At 39.5% G+C, this 19,871-nt stretch overlaps 2 protein-coding genes across 2 annotated transcripts in view; one reads left to right on the top strand and one right to left on the bottom strand.

Moving 5' to 3' along the window:
• LOC106092019 (uncharacterized) overlaps nucleotides 1–19,871 on the top strand; it is a 471,923-nt gene that overhangs the window by 249,097 nt on the left and 202,955 nt on the right. Inside the window, exons 6-7 of the mRNA XM_059365737.1 lie at nucleotides 9,255–9,482; nucleotides 9,706–9,842. Coding sequence (XP_059221720.1) covers nucleotides 9,255–9,482; nucleotides 9,706–9,842 — 365 coding nt within the window. The remainder of the gene's footprint in view (nucleotides 1–9,254; nucleotides 9,483–9,705; nucleotides 9,843–19,871) is intronic.
• Nucleotides 14,134–15,500, bottom strand: LOC106092021 (heat shock protein 22). Its single transcript, XM_013258760.2, has one exon. It carries the CDS (start codon nucleotides 15,314–15,316, stop codon nucleotides 14,705–14,707), a length of 612 nt encoding a protein of 203 aa, XP_013114214.2. The 5' UTR covers nucleotides 15,317–15,500; the 3' UTR covers nucleotides 14,134–14,704.

Raw genomic sequence — 19,871 nt, 5'->3', positions numbered from 1 at the left:
AAGGGGGGGGGAGATGATTTTTTGTTTGTTTTGTTTCTGAAAGTCACAGGAAACTGCAGTAAATAATTATAATATAATGTACTCTAGTGATTTTCATGGTTATCGTTCAGCATATAATGGTTATTATGCTTAAAAATAACAATAATAACAACAACAACAAACAAAAAAAAATTTAGGTTTCCCGTAGCCACCGAAAGGGGGGGAAAAGAGTAAGCAATCTGATCCCTATGCTCCTTAAAACTAACCCCAAATGTATATTAAAACTTATGGTTGTTGTTTGTATCTTGACTATGCTCAAGTTCATGATGAGGATGGGGATGTGGAATATGGTGTGGCAGGTTACCTGAGTCTTTGGTGTATGGATTTTGGATTTTCCATTATCTATAAAAATAGCAAACAAGGAGTTGCCAAACGAAAGTTGCTGTTATAGTAGAGGCAGTTGTTGTCTTAGCTTGTGGTAAAAAATTGTTAAATATTTATAATTTTATAAAAGCAAGAATACACAACAGATTGAAATGCACATATTTGATATGCTTTGAGGGCATTACAAAAATTCTAGGCAAAAAAACGGAGAATTCTACCTGAATAACAATTAGTCTGTGGTAAATATCCTTAGGCTGCAAAGAATTTTCCATGCTGGATTATTTCAACATGGATTTTTAGCATATTCCACCAGGCACATATCATCTCATCAGACACTTTCACCATATTTAAACAAAATGGCCCCATTACAGTTGCCCCCAAGGAGATTTTTGGTTTTTGGCTAAACTCTTCATAAAATTAACTACATAATAAACATATTTATTATCATCGTAAATGGCCTTTAAGAGATCACAATGCTCTACTAAAGAGTCTATAAAAATTACAACTTTGTGTATTTTGTCACAAAAAAAAAAATAAAAGAACAAACACTCATTTTATTTGTGGTCAAATATACTCGAAAGCATTATGTTTGCCTTTTTAAATTAATTTATGTTTAGGATTTATTGCATCTTTGTGGTTATGTCATACAAGATTTGAATTAATTTTCATTGTATAGTGTATAGCAGTGAGGGCCATAAAAATATCATACCATAGCAACCACCTAACTAACCATTGGCTCATATTTTGGCATTATGTTGTGGAATATCTACAAACTGCCGATTCATACATTTATCATGGAAAATGTTTCTCACATGAATAAATGTGATTGTTTGTCGATATCATAATTTTATGCCATATTGTTCCATTTCCAGGCTACGCATTTATGACAATTTGTCGTGTTTGAGTTTCTGGTTGTGGAATAACATTAAATAAACACGGAAAGAAAAAAAAATGTTTTGTGGGATATTCAAAAACAAGCAAAAAATATTTTGCTTAAACCCATTTATTAAAAAAAAAAAACAAGTAAAAAGGCATTAAGTTTGGCCGGGCCGAACTTTGGATACCCACCACCTCAGGTATATGTAAACCACCTTTCGTCAAAATCCGGTAAAAAAAAAATGCATACCTTATGCCCCATAGCAGTTATATCGAAATATGTTCCGATTTGGACCAAATAAGTACAAGCCATTGTTTAATAGTGTATAACAAAATATTGGTCTTTTTAATAGCTATATCTAAAAATAAACCGATCTGAACCCTACACAACATGGACGTCCAAAAAGCCTAACATAAGTCACTGTGTCAAATTTCAGTGAAATCGGATTATAAATGCGCCTTTTATGGGGCCAAGACTTTAAATCGAGATATCGTCCTATGTGGCAGCTATATGCAAATCTTGATCGTTCTAGACCGAATTGTAGAAATATATGGAGGGGCTTAACTTAACTCTCTGTCCCAAATTTCGGCGACATCGGAAAATAAATACGCTTTTTATGGGGCCAAAACCTTAAATCGAGAGATCGGTCTAAATGACAGCTTAATACAAATCTGGACCGATCTGAGCCAAATTGAAGGAAGATGTTGAAGGGCGTAAGAAAACTTGCTGTCCCAAATTTCAGCAAAATCGGATAATAAATGTAGCTTTTATGGGCCTAACACCCAAAATCGGAAGATCGGTCTATATGACAGCTATATCCAAATCCGGACCGATCTGAGCGAAATTGACGAAGGTTGTCGAGGGGCTTAACACAACTCACTGTCCCAAATTTCGGCGACATAGGACAATAAATAGGGCTTTTAGGGGCCCAAAACCTTAAATCGAGAGATCGGTCTATATGGCAGCTATATCCAAATCTGACCCAATTAGAGCCAAATTGAAGGAAGATATCGTAAGAAAACTCACTGTCCTAAATTTCAGAAAAATCGGATAATAAATGTGGCTTTTATGGGCCTAAGACCATAAATCGGCGGATCGGTCTATATGGCAGCTATAACCAAATCTGGACTGATCCGGGCCAAATTGTAGAAGAATGTCGAAGGTTCTAACACAACTCACTGTCCCAAATATCAGCAAAATCGGATAATAAATGTGGCTTTTATGAGCCTAAGACCCTAAATCGGAGGATCGGTCTATATGGGGGCTATATCAAGATATGGTCCGATATAGCCCATCTTCGAACTTAACCTGCCTATGGATAAAAAAAATAATCTGGCAAATTTTCAGCGCAATATCTCTATTTTTAAAGACTGTACCGTGATTTCAACAGACAGACTAACTGACAGACGGACGGACAGACGGACGGACGGACAGATGGACGGACAGACGGTAGGACAGACGGACGGACAGACGGATGGACGGACGGATGGACGGACGGATGGACGGACGGATGGACGGACGGATGGATGGACGGACGGACGGACAGACAGACAGACGGACGGATGGACAGACGGATGGACGGACAGACGGACGGATAGACGGACGGACAGACGAACGGACAGACGGACGGACAGACGGACGGACAGACGGACGGACAGACGGACGGACAGATGGACGGACGGACAGACGGATGGACAGACAGATGGACGGACAGATGGAAGGACAGACGGACGGACAGACGGACGGACAGATGGACGGACGGACAGACGGACGGATGAACAAACAGACGGACAGACGGACGGACAGACGAACGGACAGACGGACGGACAGACGAACGGCCAGACGAACGGACAGACGGACGGACAGACGGACGGACAGACGGACGGACGGACAGACGGACGGACAGACGGACGGACAGACGGACGGACAGACGGACGGACAGACGGACGGACAGATGGACGGACGGACAGACGGATGGACAGACGGATGGATGGACAGACGGACGGATGAACAAACAGACGGACAGACGGACGGACAGACGAACGGACAGACGGACGGACAGACGAACGGCCAGACGAACGGACAGACGAACGGCCAGACGAACGGACAGACGGACGGACAGACGGATGGACAGACGGACGGACAGACGGACGGACAGATGGACGGACGGACAGACGGATGGACAGACAGATGGACGGACAGATGGAAGGACATGGCTATATTGTCTCAGATTTTTACGCTGATCAAGAATATATATACTTTATAGGATCGGAAATGGATGTTTCGATGTGTTCCAAATGGAATGCCAAAATAAATATACCCCTATCCATAAACATCATAGAAACTAGGATCTATGAAATTTAAATATAACATTTAGCTTGTCTATATCTACGTCTGTGAAGTTAACGGAGGATTTGTGATCGACGCCAATGTCGTAAATGGCATTCCAAATTTTCTTCGAACCAATCCCATAGATGAAACATCTGAGGTAGCAGATGAACTTGGCAGATCCAAGGTTTAGTCTTCGAAAAGATTCGTCGTTTTCTTACCGACAGCTTCAGATCGTGGAGCACGCACACATTTCTAGATAAAAAGATCACCTAATCGTTTACCGTTTCCATATGGTAGAACAAACTCCAATCGATATCAGAAATTAAAGAGGACGAAGCTTCGTGGTCCATACTATTGCAATCTCTAAATTAAGAAGACTCCTCACTTCTAAGGATCTCAAAGTCGTAGGACAGAAAGATTAAATCATGGTTGGAGAAGCAAAATGCGGGGCAATTTGTCATACAAGGAAACTTTAGAAATCTCACTGACAAAGAACAAATCTAGAAGGGTGACGAAGAATTGGCCGTCATAGATGCGTTGGACGGTAAAAAGGCCAACGAGAACATCTGCTCAGAGAAACTTGTGTCCCAAGGGTGAAGTATTTGTGCAAAACTTCAAGCGGCTAGCTTTACTCCGAACGGACGGACCGACTTAAAATATCATCTAGATCAACAATATATACATTTTATGGGATCTTAGACGAATATTTCTAGGAATTACAAACGGAATGAGAAAATCAGCGTACCGCCATCCTATGGTGGATGGTATGAAAATTAAAATTAAATTAATTTAATTTATACCAAAATCCTTAAAAAATTAAGTCATTTGTTTTTTTTTTATGTTCGAAAAGAATTTCTTAAAAGCCGATTTTTGAGTCTGTACGCATTTCCACTACAACTCAAAAAGTTTCCAATAAAGTTAATTCAATTCATATCTGCTACCCTTTATTCAATCAAATTTCTTGTTTCTTCTTGTCATTCCTTTTTTTCGTTTTTTGCTCTGTGTTGCCACAATCATTGCATTACTAAACAATTTGTATATGAAATATATACCCTGACATTTTTACTTTGTTACTAAAAATATTTTTATGCTTATTTTGTGTCATAAATACATTTGTCAGGCGGGGCCAAGGGGGAGCATTGCCTTTTATTTTTATTTGGCACAAACAAAGCTAATAAATCGAAGTGATGTCTCTACTCCAGCGACTATTCGCCATCTCTCTACTATAGCCGTTAAAAGTGTCTACAGAGGAGAAGCAAAGTGAAGAAAATATTCAGTAGATTGTTTCGTTACTGGGGTTGATTTTTTCTATGTTTTTCCCCTGTCACTTTGGTATACGAGTCACTTTCCATATTATGAGAAATATCGTTGACGTTGATGACGATATTTATAAGATAATGTGAATGGCTGAAATGAAATGAACTAAAACTAAACCAAATTGAATTTAATCAAAATGAAAAATTTATGAAAGCGAGCTAAAGATCCATTGAAGCAGTGTTTCAGTTATGCTGAGATATCATAAAAACAGAAAATATGAACATGGCATGGAAATATGTGTGATGATGGGGTGATACACTGATATGTTGGGAGAAAATGTTTAGAGTTTTTAGGATTTTGGTTTAATATTCAATGTTAATGGAAGGGAGAATTTAAGGTTGTAAGACTTTAAATTGGGGTGCAAAAAATCAAAATTTAAACTTTCTGCTTGATGGTCTATGAAAAATCCCACGTGACGTATGATTAATATTATTGTGTGAAATTTCAGTCAAATTGTATTATTATATAATATAATAAGTATAATATAATATAATATAATAATATAAATGAGCCTTTGTTGGGGCCAAGACTTTAAATCGAGATATCGGTCTATATGGCAGCTATATGCAAATCTTGATCGATCTAGACCAAATTGCAGAAATATGTGGACTCGCTCAACTTAACTCACTGTCCCAAATTTCGGCGACATCCGACAATAAATACGACTTTTATGGGCCTAAAACCCTAAATCGGAGGATCGATCTATATGGCAGCTATATCCACATCTGGACCGATCTTGGCCAAATTGACGAAGAATGTCGAAGGGCCTTACACAACTCTCTGTCTTAAATTTCAGCAAATTCGGATAATAAATGTAGCTTTTATTGGCCTAAGACCCTAAATCGGAGGATCGGTCTATATGGCAGCTATATCCACACCTGGACCGATCTTGGCCAAATTGAAGGAGGACGTCGAAGGGCCTAACACAACTCACTGTCCCAAATTTCAGCTAAATCGGATAATAAATGTGGCTTTTATGGGCCTAAGACCCTAAATCGGAGGATCGGTCTATATGGCAGCTATATCCACATCTGGACCGATCTTGGCCAAATTGAAGATGGATGTCGAAGGGCCTAACACAACTCTTCACTAACAGTTTAAGAATATAAGTGCCTTTATCTGAATCCCATATGATCTTTATTGGTCTACGAATTTAAGTTTGGATGTAAGGTGTACTCCATTCTTAAAATACTTTATTTCAGCCCGATATTCCCATGATGTTTGATTTAGGGATGTTTTCGGAGGTGAGGTGGTCCCCCAGACACTTGGCCCTGAAAAAATATCAGCATCGTGCTTTTCTCTCAAATACCATTTATTTAAACCCCATATTACCACTGGTTTAAGGGGAGTTTTCAGGATGAGGCGTCCCCGAAACACATGGCCCCGAAATTGGTTATCAAATTAGTTTTCTAATCTCAAATACCTTTCAATTGAGCCACATATTGGCGTGGTCGAAAAATTTTTTCCCCTTTTGGGGTGCTTTGGGAAATGGGGTGATGCCTTAACTACATGGCCCTACATTTGGATATCAAATTCGTATTCTACTCCTAAATACCTTTATTTGAGCCCCATTTTGTGATGGTCACTAAAAAATTGCTGCTTGTGGGGTATTTTGGGAAAGGGGTAGACCCCCAGAAAATTGGTCCCGCAAATGGGTATCAATTCATGCTCTACCTTCCAATACCTTTAATTTAAGCTCCACATTGGCATGGTCAGTAGGTATGCCCGATCTAGGTGTGCTTTGAGCTGTGGGGTGGTCCTCCAAACATTAAGCCGTACTCTATTTTCAACGTACTCTATTTTCATAAATCTATATATCATTTATTTGAACCCCATATTGCCATTGCCCTCAAAATTGGATATCATATTCGTTTTCTAATCTTATTTAAACTCCTTATTGCAACAGTCAGCAAATATGTCCGGTTTGGGGTATTGACCCTAAAAACTATGAATATTTTCTTCCACTCTCTTAAAGACTCAAATTGTCTTGGTGAGCAAATGCGTCCTATTTGGGGGTTGTTATGGTGGTGGGACGTCTTCTAGACAGTTGGTCCCTAATATTGATTTCAGATAAATGGTCTACTCCCAAATACCTCTAATTTGAGCTCCATATTTCCATAGTTGGCAAAAATGACCTGTTTGGGGGCTGTTTTGAGGGATGGGCGGCCACTCAGTAAGTTGGCCTTGAATTTCAGCATTCTGTTTATAACTACTCGAAATATTCGTCTGAGACCCCATAAAGTATACATATTCTTGATCGTCGCGATATTTTATGTCGATCTAGCCGTGTCCGTCCGTCCGTCTGTCTGTCGAAAGCACGCTAACTCCCGAAGGAGTAAAGCTAACCGCTTGAAATTTCAAGCACAAATACTTCTTATAAGGGTAGGTCGGATGGTATTGTAAATGGGCCATATCGGTCCATGTTTTGATATAGCTGCCAAATAAACCGATCTTAGGTCTTGACTTCTTGAGTCTCTAGAGTGCGCAATTCCTATCCGATTGGAATGAAATTTTGCACGACTTGTTTTGATATGATATCCAACAATTGTGCTGAGTATGGTTGAAATCGGTTCATAACCTGATATAGCTGCCATATAAACCTATCTGGGGTCTTGACTTCTTGAGCCACTAGAGGACGAAATTATTTTACGATTTGACTAAAATTTTGCATGAGGTGTTTTGTTATGACTTTCAACAACTGTGCAAAGAATAGTTCATATCGGTCCATAACCTGATATAGCTGCCTTATAAACCGATCTGAGGTCTTGACTTCTTGAGCCACTAGAGAGCGCAATTCTTATCCGATTTAGCTGAAATTTTGCATGAGGTGTTTCGTTATGACATTCAACAACTGTACTAAGAATAGTTCAAATCGGCACATAACCTGATATAGCTGCCATATAAACTGATCTGGGGTCTTGACTTCTTGAGCCTTTACAGGGAGCAATTATTATCCGATTTAACTGACATTTTTAATTTTGCTCCCCTATAAACCGGTCTCCCTATTTGGCTGAAATTTTACACATTGACTTCAACTATGGTCTCAAATATTCAATATTCAGTATTCTTTTATCCTTTGTCCGCCTATGACGCTGAACACCTGGGTTCGAATCCTGGCGAGACCATCAGAAATAAAGTTTTCGGCGGTGGTTTTCCGCTCCTAATGCAGACATTTGTGAGGTACTATGGCATGTAAAAACTTCTCTCCAAGGAGGTGTCGCACTGCGGCACGCCGTTCGGACTCGGCTATAAAAGAGAGGCCCCTTATCATTGACCTTAAACTTAAATCGGACTGCACTCATTGATATGTGAGAAGTTTGCCACTGTTCCTTAGTGGAATGTTGATGGGCAAAATTTGCATATCAAAACATGGACGGATTTTCCCATTTACAATCACCACCAATCTACACCAATAGGAAGTTTTTGTGCAAAATTTTAAGCGAATAGGTTTACTCCTTCGAAAGCTAGTGTCAAACAGACGGACTATCTGTCGAAAGCTCGAAATATTTGTCGGAGACCCCATGTGGTATACATATTCTTGATCGTCATGACATTTCAAGTCGATCTAGCCATGTCCGTTTGTCAGTTCGTCTGTCGGTATGTCCGTCTGTCTGTCGAGAGCTTGCTAACGTTAGTGGGCATATACTTCTTATATGGAGGCCAACGCAGCGCAGAGCTTAGCACGTCGGCCTATGAGGCTGAATTCCTGGGTTCGTATCTTGGAGTGACCATCTGAAAAAAGGTTTTCAGCAGTGGCTTTTCGCTCCTAATGCTGGCTACATTTGTGAGGTACTATCCCATGTAAAAACTTCTCTCCAAATAGGTGCCGCACCAAGGCACGCCATTCGGACTCGGCTATAAAAAGATGGCCCTTATCATTGAGGTTCAAACTTGAATAGGACTTCACTCATTTATATGAAAGAAGATTGTCCCTGTTCCTTAATGGAATGTTCATCAGCAAATTTGCAATTTGCACACCTCTTATTAGTGCAGGTCAGTAGGGATTGTAAATGGGCCAAATTGGATCAAGTTTTGATATAGCTAACCGACTTGTGGTAAAATTTCGGAACATTATCACCCTTATAAATGAAATAATATTTTTTCGTTCCAAGGTGGCGTATGAGTGTTTTTAATGCAAGATTATTCTTGAATATTCTCTATAACTTGAGTATTTACAGGGCGATTTTGAAAGTTATTGCATCATTAGAAAGCCAAGACGTCATTCTTCAATAGTGGATGCCTTTTGTTATCATTTTTATAAAATTACTTCGTTTTTTGTTACAAATACATGATAATTCACAGAGTTTCCTATAAAAATTATTTTTTGTTCAACCTCCTTTTCTCCGTTCTCCTTTTTTACTTTTAGCTATCCCGTGTTTTGCGTAACTTCAACATTACCAAAATCAGCGATTTGGAATTAATATCGAATAGTACAGACCGTCTCGATATCACATTTCATTTCTTTGGCGTCAAAGGAGATTCAAATCGGATAAGAGAGGCTATTACACGAATGGTGGAAAGAGGACGCATTGGCAATATAACCTTGGTGTCGAACTATCATTTGTTTGATGAGAATCCACCTTTGAATTTAATGGTAAGGAAAGATTGGCAAATATATTTTGAGAAAAAAATTTCATAAATATCCGCAGAAAATTTAAGAAAACAAGACATTCTTGTAAAAAAAAAATTATATGCAGAAATTTTTATGCAATTTTTTTCATATACTTTTAACATTGTTGTTCTGTTATCCTGCTTGTTTTTTTATATTTTTAAAATCACTTTTCTCTATTCTTTATTTTTCTTTTTCTGGTTGCTAGGATTTATCTGTCAATCAAAAGCAAATTATACGCGAAGATAGTCAATTTATTTTGTCATGCACTGCTCAAGGATCGGCACGTATGCAATTTCAATGGTATAAGGATGGGATTGTTGTTAATGCCACCAAAGCAACCAGGTAAGTGAAACGATGAAATTAAATTAAATTCTGATTATGGCAGCCAAGAGTGCGGAATAGACTTTCTCTTAATAGGTTTCTTTCGCTATGGAGAGTCTATGCTGTGTATAACTAAACATATCTGCGAACAGTTTCTAAGAGTTAAAAGTTTTGATTGAGAAGATACCAAAGAGAACAAAGTGGAAAACATTTGACATAAAGTGGAAAAAAATGTTGATTCGTGGAAATGGATGTATATGGATGTATTAGAGTTTAGCCACAGCTTACCTCACGGCCAATGGCTCTTGTTGGCAATGCCCTTGACATTATGACTTCCTTGGCTGTATCCAATATCTCTGATAGGTAAAGTGCCACGATTAACTTTGAAGAGTCAAGTGGCACGAAGACAGCACTAGGCCTCGGTTGGACTTGACTGACACCTTGCCTTATTCATATAAGGGGATATGGCAACCACAGCAGTAATCGAACTTTGTTGTATTGACGAAAACCATGTTAAAGTTGGGGCGTCCCGATAGGTACTTAGACTCAAATTTTAATACCATATTCGAATTCTACTCTCCAATACTTTTTATTTGATACCTATATTGTCCCGATCGATCCACTTTTGATTTGGGGTTGTGTTTTTGGCATAAGGGGGAGGGTCCGTCCCCCTTCCGATACCGAAAAATTATATAGCCTATGTTTTTTCCAGACCAAGCTACACAATATGCGAAAGTTTCGAGAAAATCGGTTCTGCTGTTTTTCAGTCTATATAACGGAACAAACCGAGTCCCATATATCCGTGATTGGCTAATGTGCCCATTTTGGGCGTTTTTGTGGGTGTGGCGTGGCACCCTATACTTCGTCATGAATTTTTAAGCCAGATTCGTTATCTACTCCTGCATACATTTCATTTGATACCCATATTTTCCTTACCGGTCCACTATTGATTTTGGGTGATGTTTTTGGGGTAACGGTGGAGGTACCCCGTTATCAATAAATAATGAAGCCTATTCCTACTTCCTGACCATATTCTTACTCTACTTTTGAATACCTTGCATTATACCCTCCACCATAGGATGGGGGTATACTTATATTCGTCTGAGACCCCATAAAGTATATATATTCTTGATCGTCGTGACATTTTATGTCGATCTAGCCATGTCCGTCCGACTGTCCGTCCGTCTCTCCGTCCGTCTCTCCGTCCGTTTGTCTGTCGAAAATACGCTAACTTTGAAGGAGTAAAGCTAGCCGCTTGAGATTTCGCACAAATTCTTCTTATTAGTGTAGGTCAGTTGGAATCGTAAATGGCCCATATCGGTCCCTGTTTAGATATAGCTGCCATATAAACCGATCTCGGGTCTTGACTTCTTAAGCCTCTAGAGGGTGCAATTCTTATCCAATTGAAATGAAATTTTGCACGACATGTTTTGTTATGATATCCAACAACTGTGCCAAGTTGGGTTCAAGTTGGTCCATAACCTGATATATCTGCCATATAATGCGATCTTGGGTCTTAACTTCTTGAGCCTCTAGAGGGCACAATTCCTATCCGATTGAAATGAAATATTGTACGACTTAGAAAGGTCAACGTGTTTTGTTATGATGTCCAACAAATGTGCTAAGTATGGTTCAAGTGGGTCCATAACCTGATATATCTGCCATATAATCCGATCTTGGGTCTTGACGTCTTGAGCCTCTAGAGGGCACAATTCCTATCCGATTGGAATGAAATTCTGCACGACGTGTTTTGTTAGGATATCCAACAACTGTGCCAAGTATAGTTCAAGTTGGTCCATAACCGGATATAGCTGCCCTATAAACCGATCTTGGGTCTTCATTTCTTGAGCTTCTAGAGGGCGCAATTCTTATCCGATTGTAATGAAATTCTGCACGACGTGTTTTGTTATGATATCCAATAACTGTACCAGTTATGGTTCAAATCGGTCCATAACGTGATATAGCTGCCATATAAACGGATCTTGGGTCTTGACTTCTTGAGCCTCTAGAGGGCGCAATTCTTATCCGATTGGAATGAAATTTTGTACGACGGATATCCTCATGACAATCAACATACGTGTCAATTATAGTCTGAATCGGTCTATAGCCTGATACAGCTCCCATATAAATCGATCTCTTTATTTACATTTTGAGCCTCCAAAGGGCGCAATTCTTATTCGAATTGGGTGACATTTTACACAGGTCTCCAACATATAATTTAATTGTGGTCCAAACCGGACCATATCTTGATAAAGCTCTAATGGCAGAGCAAATCTTTTCTTTTATCCTTTTTGTACCCACTATCGAAGGATGGGGGTATATTAATTTTGTCATTCCGTTTGCGACACATCGAAATATCCATTTCCGACCCTATAAAGTATATATATTCTTGATCAGCGTAAAAATCTAAGACGATCTGGACATGTCCGTCCGTCTGTCTGTTGAAATCACGCTACAGTCATCAAAAATAGAGATATTGATCTGAAATTGTGCACAGAGTCTTTCTTTGTCCATAAGCAGGTTAAGTTCGAAGATGAGCTATATCGGACTATATCTTGATATAGCCCCCATATAGACCGATCCGCTGATTTGGGGTCTATGGCCCATAAAAGCCACATTTATTATCCGATTTTACTGAAATTTGGGACAGTGAGTTGTGTTAGACCCTTCGACATCCTTCGTCAATTTGGATCAGATCGGTCCAGATTTGGATATAGCTGTCATATAGACCGATCCTGCGATTTAGGGTCTCAGGCCCATAAAAGCCACATTTATTATCCGATTTTGCTGAAATTTGGAACAGTGAGTTGTCTTAGGCTCTTCGACATTCTTCGTCAATCTGGCTCAGATCGGTCCAAATTTGGATATAGCTGCCATATAGACCGATCCTCCCCCTTATGCTAAAAACTCAACCCAAGAACAATAGTAGACCGATCGGGACAATATATTGGGTTGCCCAAAAAGTGAAAGTAATTGCGGAATTTTTAAAAGAAAGTAAATGCATTTTAATAAAACTTAGAATGAACTTTAATCAAATATACTTTTTTTACACTTTTTTCTAAAGCAAGCTAAATGTAACAGCTGATAACTGACAGAAGAAAGAATGGAATTACAGAGTCACAAGCTGTGAAAAAATTTGTCAATGCCGACTATATGAAAAATCCGCAATTACTTTTTGGGCAACCCAATAGGTATTGGAGAGTAGATTACGAATTTGGTATTAAAATTTGAGTCAACCCATCGGGCCGCCCCAACCCCAAAACTCCCCCAAACAGACATTGGACGTTCATTTCAATATGGGACTCAAGTGAAAAGTATTCGGGAGTACATTTCGAATCAGGCATACAAAATCAGATTGAAGTATAGGGGGTCACGCCACCAAAAACTCCATTAGACCCATTATGGCTCTATGACACTTGGCTGAACCGATTTTCTTAAAATTTTCATAGATTGTTTACGTTTGTCTGGAAGGAAATATAGGCTATATAATTTTTAGATATCGGATGGAGGCGGAGCCAAGTGTTTTGGGGTACGCCCTAAAGCACCTTCTAAAATGAACTTCATTTCCGTTGGGAATAAAGAACGAATTTGATATCTATTTTCAGTGTAAAGTGCTGGTGGCTGCCCCAGGCCTCAAAACACCCTCCAAACGGTTTATATTTACCACCCATGGTAATATGGGACTCAAATTAAAGAGATTTGGAAGTGCAGCATGAATTTGATATCCATATTTGAGTTGAAATATCTGAAGTGTTATCCCCACCCCAAAAAGCACTTCCCATTAGCCTAATTTTTAAAAACACCAGGAATCGAGCAGAGGCAAACTTCTCACACATCAATGAGTGCTTAACGATTCAAGTTTAAACTCAATGATAGGGGATCTGTTTTTATAGCCGAGTCCGAACGGCGTCTCGCAGTGCGACACCTCTTTGGCGAAAATTTTTTAAATGACCATGCATGGCATTGTATCTCGCAAATGTTGCCAACATTAAGAGGGGAAAAACACCGCTTTGTCCGATGTTTTCGCCAGGATTCGAACGCGTACGCAGCGTCTTGGCTACAATGGCACGAATTCGATATCCACATTAAGGGGGAAGTATGCCCACTCTTAGAAGATATTAAAGAGTTAAAGAAGGCGCAGCGGAGCGGGCCCGGTTCGGCCAGTCATTATATAAAAAGTGTTCCAAAATATTTCAGAGACTGTTAAGAAGTGTAGAGCCATGTTCATAAGACTTCTGAAAGAAAACACAACTTTTTTGGGATTTTCTCATTCAGTTGTTGCCAAAACCACAAATTTATTTGGAAAACACTTAGCACGCATATATATTTCGAAATACTTTCAACAATTTTATTAAAACATTTTAACAAACATTTAGGGTGCTTTAAAGGAATTTTTATATTTTTTTAAATTAATTAAATAAATAAAAGTTTTTTTTTTTCTTACTTCGGGCTCTGTAAAACATGGTTATTTATGACTTAGATTTTTGTTTTTTTTTTATCTTAGAATTAGTTTATGGAGATGATATTTGTAGGGGAGATTTGATCTTAGAATGATTTAAAGTTTTCAGCTACAATTACGATTACACAGAACGTTCTGATGATTTCTAAATATGATGAGTTTTTTTCAAAACTTCTATTTTAACTAACACTTAGTAAATTTTCTTAAATAACTATTTCGATTAGATAACTATTGGTTGTTGTTGGAAAAAAAACTCTCTAAGTCAAAAACTTGTTTAAAAGTGCTTAGCTTCTTAGCTGGTTCCATAGCGATTTTTGTGCCTTTTTCTAAGGTGTTCTTGGTTATTATTTTTTTTATTGCAAAGTGTTGCGAAAAACTTGCTGCTGCAGCGTTGCTTAAGGAATTTTCGGATTTTCAGTAATTTTCATTTGGTTTCCAATTTTCCCTCCTTGGTGTCTTCTATGGCCTGGTCTTTGGAGCCAAAATATGTCTCGGTTTGTATAATTTCTATATCTCGCACTGCATCATCTAGGGGAGGAGGAGCGGGTACAATTATCGACAGAATACCATCCTTGGAGAGTGTGGCCTTGGCCTGTGTGGCATCATAGTTGCGGGGTAGTTTGTATTGCCGCGTAAAAGCCTTGGTGATGCACAAACCTGGCGATTTGTTTGCCCTCTCGTCTTTGTGCTGACCCTCCAGCATCAGAAAGTCGCTATTCTTGACCTTAAGCTTAAGCTCATCGCCCTTGAAATGATGCACATCGATGACCACCTTGAAGGTACCCTTGCCGCAGGTGTCCTCCTCCTCACCCGTCTCCACATAGACGCGATCGGTTAGACAGGAATGATGACACCATTCCGGTAGACTGTAACTGCAATCGTAGTGATGGCAATCCCAGGGGAAATTCGTTAGCGCTGATCTAAACCGTGTTGTCGCTGCCCTCGTCACCACCGTCGAACATTTGTTGTGGTATAAAAAGGGGTCCCAAGGCCTATGCCAATGATGACAATGATACCAATCCCAATCCCAATGCATTTTTGTCACTGACTTTCTCCTCCTGCTGTTCTTCACACGTCTCGGACAGAGACTTAAACTCTAAAGTGTCGTTAGCTTTGTTTCGCTCTACAAAAGTTCGTTCGTTTTGCCAACGTAAACGTTTGACAAACGAATCTTTTTTGGTACTGCAACCAAAAAAATTGTTGTCTCCGCACGCGGCTCCGGCTTAGATCGTACTAAATTGTTGTTTTGCCGCATCGCTACGTAGGTAAACTTTTTCCTTATATTTTTCCCCCCTCCCAACTTGGTTTTTGCAAAACGGTGGGGGAGGGGGGAGGCCATAAATATTGCCTATAGCTGAAGTGAAATGAATTCCGCATTGTTGGGCCTTGTTCTTAGCTCAAAACGAAATCGAAAATTGATGTTGCAATGCAAATGGAAAACAATGGCAGCCTTGACAACCAAAGTTGCACGAAAGTATTCAAAACAAGCGAACAAGGAAAGCGAAGTCCATGTTTGTTGTTTGGGGTTTATAGCCGTAGGATTTGTGGGGTTCGACGATGTTAGCATAAATTTTGCTATGCCACCATGAAATATGGTGGGCTAGCAAAAGTTGTAAAACGATGAAAAAGAGTTACCAGCATGACGATGGGTAAGAATTATAAGAAACAAGTAAAAAGGCGTTAAGTTCGTCCGGGCCGTTATGGGCCAAGTTGCAGAAAATTGTCGAAGAGCCTAACACAACTCACTGTCCAAAATTTTGGCAAAATCGGACAACAAATACGCCTTTTATGGGAGCAACACCTTAAATGGAGAGATCGGTCTATATGGCAGCTATATCCAAATCTGAACCGATCTGTGTCATATTGCAGAAATATATCGAGGGGCTTAACTTTACTCACTGTCCCAAATTTCAACGACATCGGACAATAAATGCGACTTTTATGGGCCCAAAGCCTTACATCGAGAGATCGGTCTAAATGGCAGTTATATCCAAATCTTGACCGATCTGGGCCATATTAAAAAAAAGATGTAGAGGGGCCTAACACAACTCACTGTGCCAAAATTTTGGCAATATCGAACCACAAATACGCCTTTTATGGGACCAACACCTTAAATGGAGAGATCGGTCTATATGGCAGCTATATTCAAATCTGGACCGATCTGTGCCATATTCCAGAAAGATGTCGAGGGGCCTAACTTAACTCACTGTGCCAAATTTCGGCGACATCGGATAATAAACGCAACTTTTATTGGCTCAAAACCTTACATCAAGAGATCGGTCTATATGACAGCTTTATACAAATCTGAACCGATCTGGGCCAAATTGATGAAGGATGTTGAGTGGCCCAACACAACTCATTGCCCCAAATTTCAGCAAAATCGGATAATATATATGGCTTTTATGGGCCTAAGAGCCCTAATAGGAGGACCGGTCTATATGGCAGCTACATCCAATTTGGACTGAGGATGTCGAAGGGCCTAAAAAAACTCACTGACTCAAATTTCAGCAAAATAGGATAATAAATGTGGCTTTTACCCGAACCGTTCGTATGTGGAATCGACTTCTAATAATTTTCCCACCCACTTTGACATCCAAAGATTTAAGACAAATGTCAATAAGCACTATATCCTTTTCCACCCTCCAATCCCTAATTTCCTCTCGCTATCGCAATGCACTGCATTCATAGGGGGCATCCTCAGTGTGTTGGCTGACAGAAAAAAAAAAACAAGTAAAAAGGCATTTGGTTCGGCCGTGCCGAACTTTGGATACCCACCACCTCGGGTGTATATGTAAACCCCCTTCCACCACAATCTGATGAAAATTGGATAACTTATGCACACAAATTCGGCACGGATATTGACTGGTCTTATAAATATAAGTCACTGTGGAATTTTGTATTTCAAATTTCAGGGAAATCGGATAAAAATTTAAAAAAAATTTTTTATTACCCGATTTCCCTGAAATTTCAAACAGTGAGTTTTTCTGAGCCTCACGATATCCGACCTTAATATGGTTCAGATCGGGTTATATTTGGATATATCTGCCAAAAAGACCAATATATTGTTCTACAATATAGAATAGTGACATATTTACTAGACCACTGAATGCCCGTGCTGAATTTGAGTGCATAAGTTATCCAGTTTTCATCGGATTGTGAGAAAAGGGGTTTACATATATACGCTAGGTGGTGGGTATCCAAAGTTCGGCCCGAACTTAATGCCTTCTTACTTGTTTTTTTTTATATCATTTACCCTTCCAATGTCCCATATAACGTTTGATTTATGTTCGTTAACATAATTTTTTCTAACTTCGCCATTAGTTAAACGTTCTATAAATAAATTTGAAATGTTATCTTATGGTAGGCATCTTCAGCTATTTATGTGCAGTGAATATATATGGCGCCAAATCTAACTCTTGCCATTATTAAGCCTAAGAAGATAGCAAAACAGTGTGTCTATATTTGGAAACAGGACAACATTAAATAGCAATGCTATGTAATTTAATACGACTTAAAATAAATTTTTTTTACTAATGACACTTTTAAGGACACGTTTAATAAAATTGCACTTAAACACTTGTGGTTGGATTTTTAATGCTGATGATGGATTCTACATTGGACTCAGCCAGTTACTTGAACGCTGGTCTTAACTCAGTCTGATAACTAGCCATGTCCGTCCGTCCCTCTGTCGGAATCACAATAGGGGTCGAACGACTAAAGCTAGCCGCTTGAAATATTGCACAGATGACTAATATTGATGAAGGTGGTTGGGGATTGCAAATGGGTCATATCGGTTCAGATTTGGGTATAGCCCCCATATAAACCGATCTCCCGATTTGATTTCTTGAGCCCATAGGAGACTCAATTTTCACCCGATTTGGCTGAAATTTTGCACATTGCGTTCTCTTATGACTTCCAATAACTGCGTCAATTTCGGTTCAAATCGGTGGAAAACCTGATATAGCTCCCATTCAAATCGATCTCCCGACTTAGTTTCTTTAGCTCCTGGAAGGTCCAATTTTTGTCCGATTCTGTTATGACTTTCAACAGTTATGTGAAGTGCGGTTCAAATCGGTTCATGACCTGATATAGCTCCCATATAAACCCATCTCCGGACTTGACTTCTTGAGCCCCTGGAAGCCGCAATTTTTGTCCAATTTGGTTGAACACAGGCCACCGTGTTCTGTAATACCTATCAACAACTGTCTCAAATACGGTCCGAATCGGTCTATAACCTGATATAGCTCCCATATAAACCGATCTCCCGATTTTACATCTTGAGCCCCTGGAAGCCGCAATTTTTGTACGATTGAGCAAAAATTTTGCACATGTCGTTCTGTTTTGAAAATCGGTCAAGTACACGCTACAGCTCCCATATAAACCGATCTCCCGATTTGATTTCTTCAGCACTAACAAGCCGCGATTTTTATCCGATTTGGCTGAAATTTTGCATATGGTGTTCTGTTATGACTCTCAATAACTGTACCAAGTACAGTCCAAATCGGTCAATAACCAGATATATCACCCATATTTTAGCAGAATCCATGGTGGTGTGTTTCCAAGATTCAGCTCGGCCGAACTTAGCCCGCTTTTACTTATTAAATTGTAATGCATTCCTTGGATAGGCCACCGTGGCGCAGAGGTTAGCATGTCGGCCCTTGTCGTCGATTGGCGGTTTCAAATCCCGAAGTGAACATCAGTAACAAGTAAAAGCGTGCTAAATTCGGTCTAGCCAAATCTTATATACCCTCCACCGTGGATTGCATTTGTCGAGCTCTTGCCATGGTATCTATTTATAGGCAAACAAAGGATAAAAGAACAGAATTGCAAAATTTCAGCTAAATCGGATAATAATTGCGCCCTCTAGTGGCTCAAGAAGTCAAGACCCCAGATCGGTTTATATGGCAGCTATATCAGGTTATGGACCGATTTGAACTATTCTTAACACAGTTGTTGGAAGTCATAACAAAACACGTCGCGCAAAATTTCAGCCAAATCGTATAAAAATTGCGCCCTTTAGTGGCTCAAGAAGTCAAGACCCCAGATCGGTTTATATGGCAGCTATATCAGGTTATAGACCGATTTCAACCATACTCAGCACAGTTGTTGGAATCTTGTATATAAAAATCAATTTGTGTTTGTTTGTTCCTTATAGAGTCAGAAACGGCTAAACCGATTTTCTTCAAATTTCCACAGATAATGCATAACGATCCCGTGGTGAAAATAGGGTACTCCCATTTTTCATATCTGAGGGGGCGCGGACCCTCCCCCTTACCTTAATTTTCAGAAACGCCAGATCTCGGAGATGGGTGGTGCGATTTAAGCGAAATTTTATGTGCTCTCATATTGTACCCAAAAAATAAATATTTGGTTTTCAAATTTCGGATGGGGTACCTAGGGGGGCTGCCTCACCCTAAAACCTACTAAACACATATTTCGACCAGTCACGACAATATGGAACTCAAATAAAAGGAATTTAGAATAAGAAAACGTATCTGATATCCAATTGTCGGGCCAAGTGTTAGGGGGACCACCCCAACCCCCAAAACACCCCTTCATCGGATATATTTACCGACCATGGCAATATGGGA

Source organism: Stomoxys calcitrans, chromosome 3 (assembly GCF_963082655.1).
Source record: "Stomoxys calcitrans chromosome 3, idStoCalc2.1, whole genome shotgun sequence".
Lineage (NCBI taxonomy): Eukaryota > Metazoa > Arthropoda > Insecta > Diptera > Muscidae > Stomoxys > Stomoxys calcitrans.
Note: the sequence above shows the minus strand (reverse complement) of the source record. Positions and strands in the feature narration are given on the sequence as shown.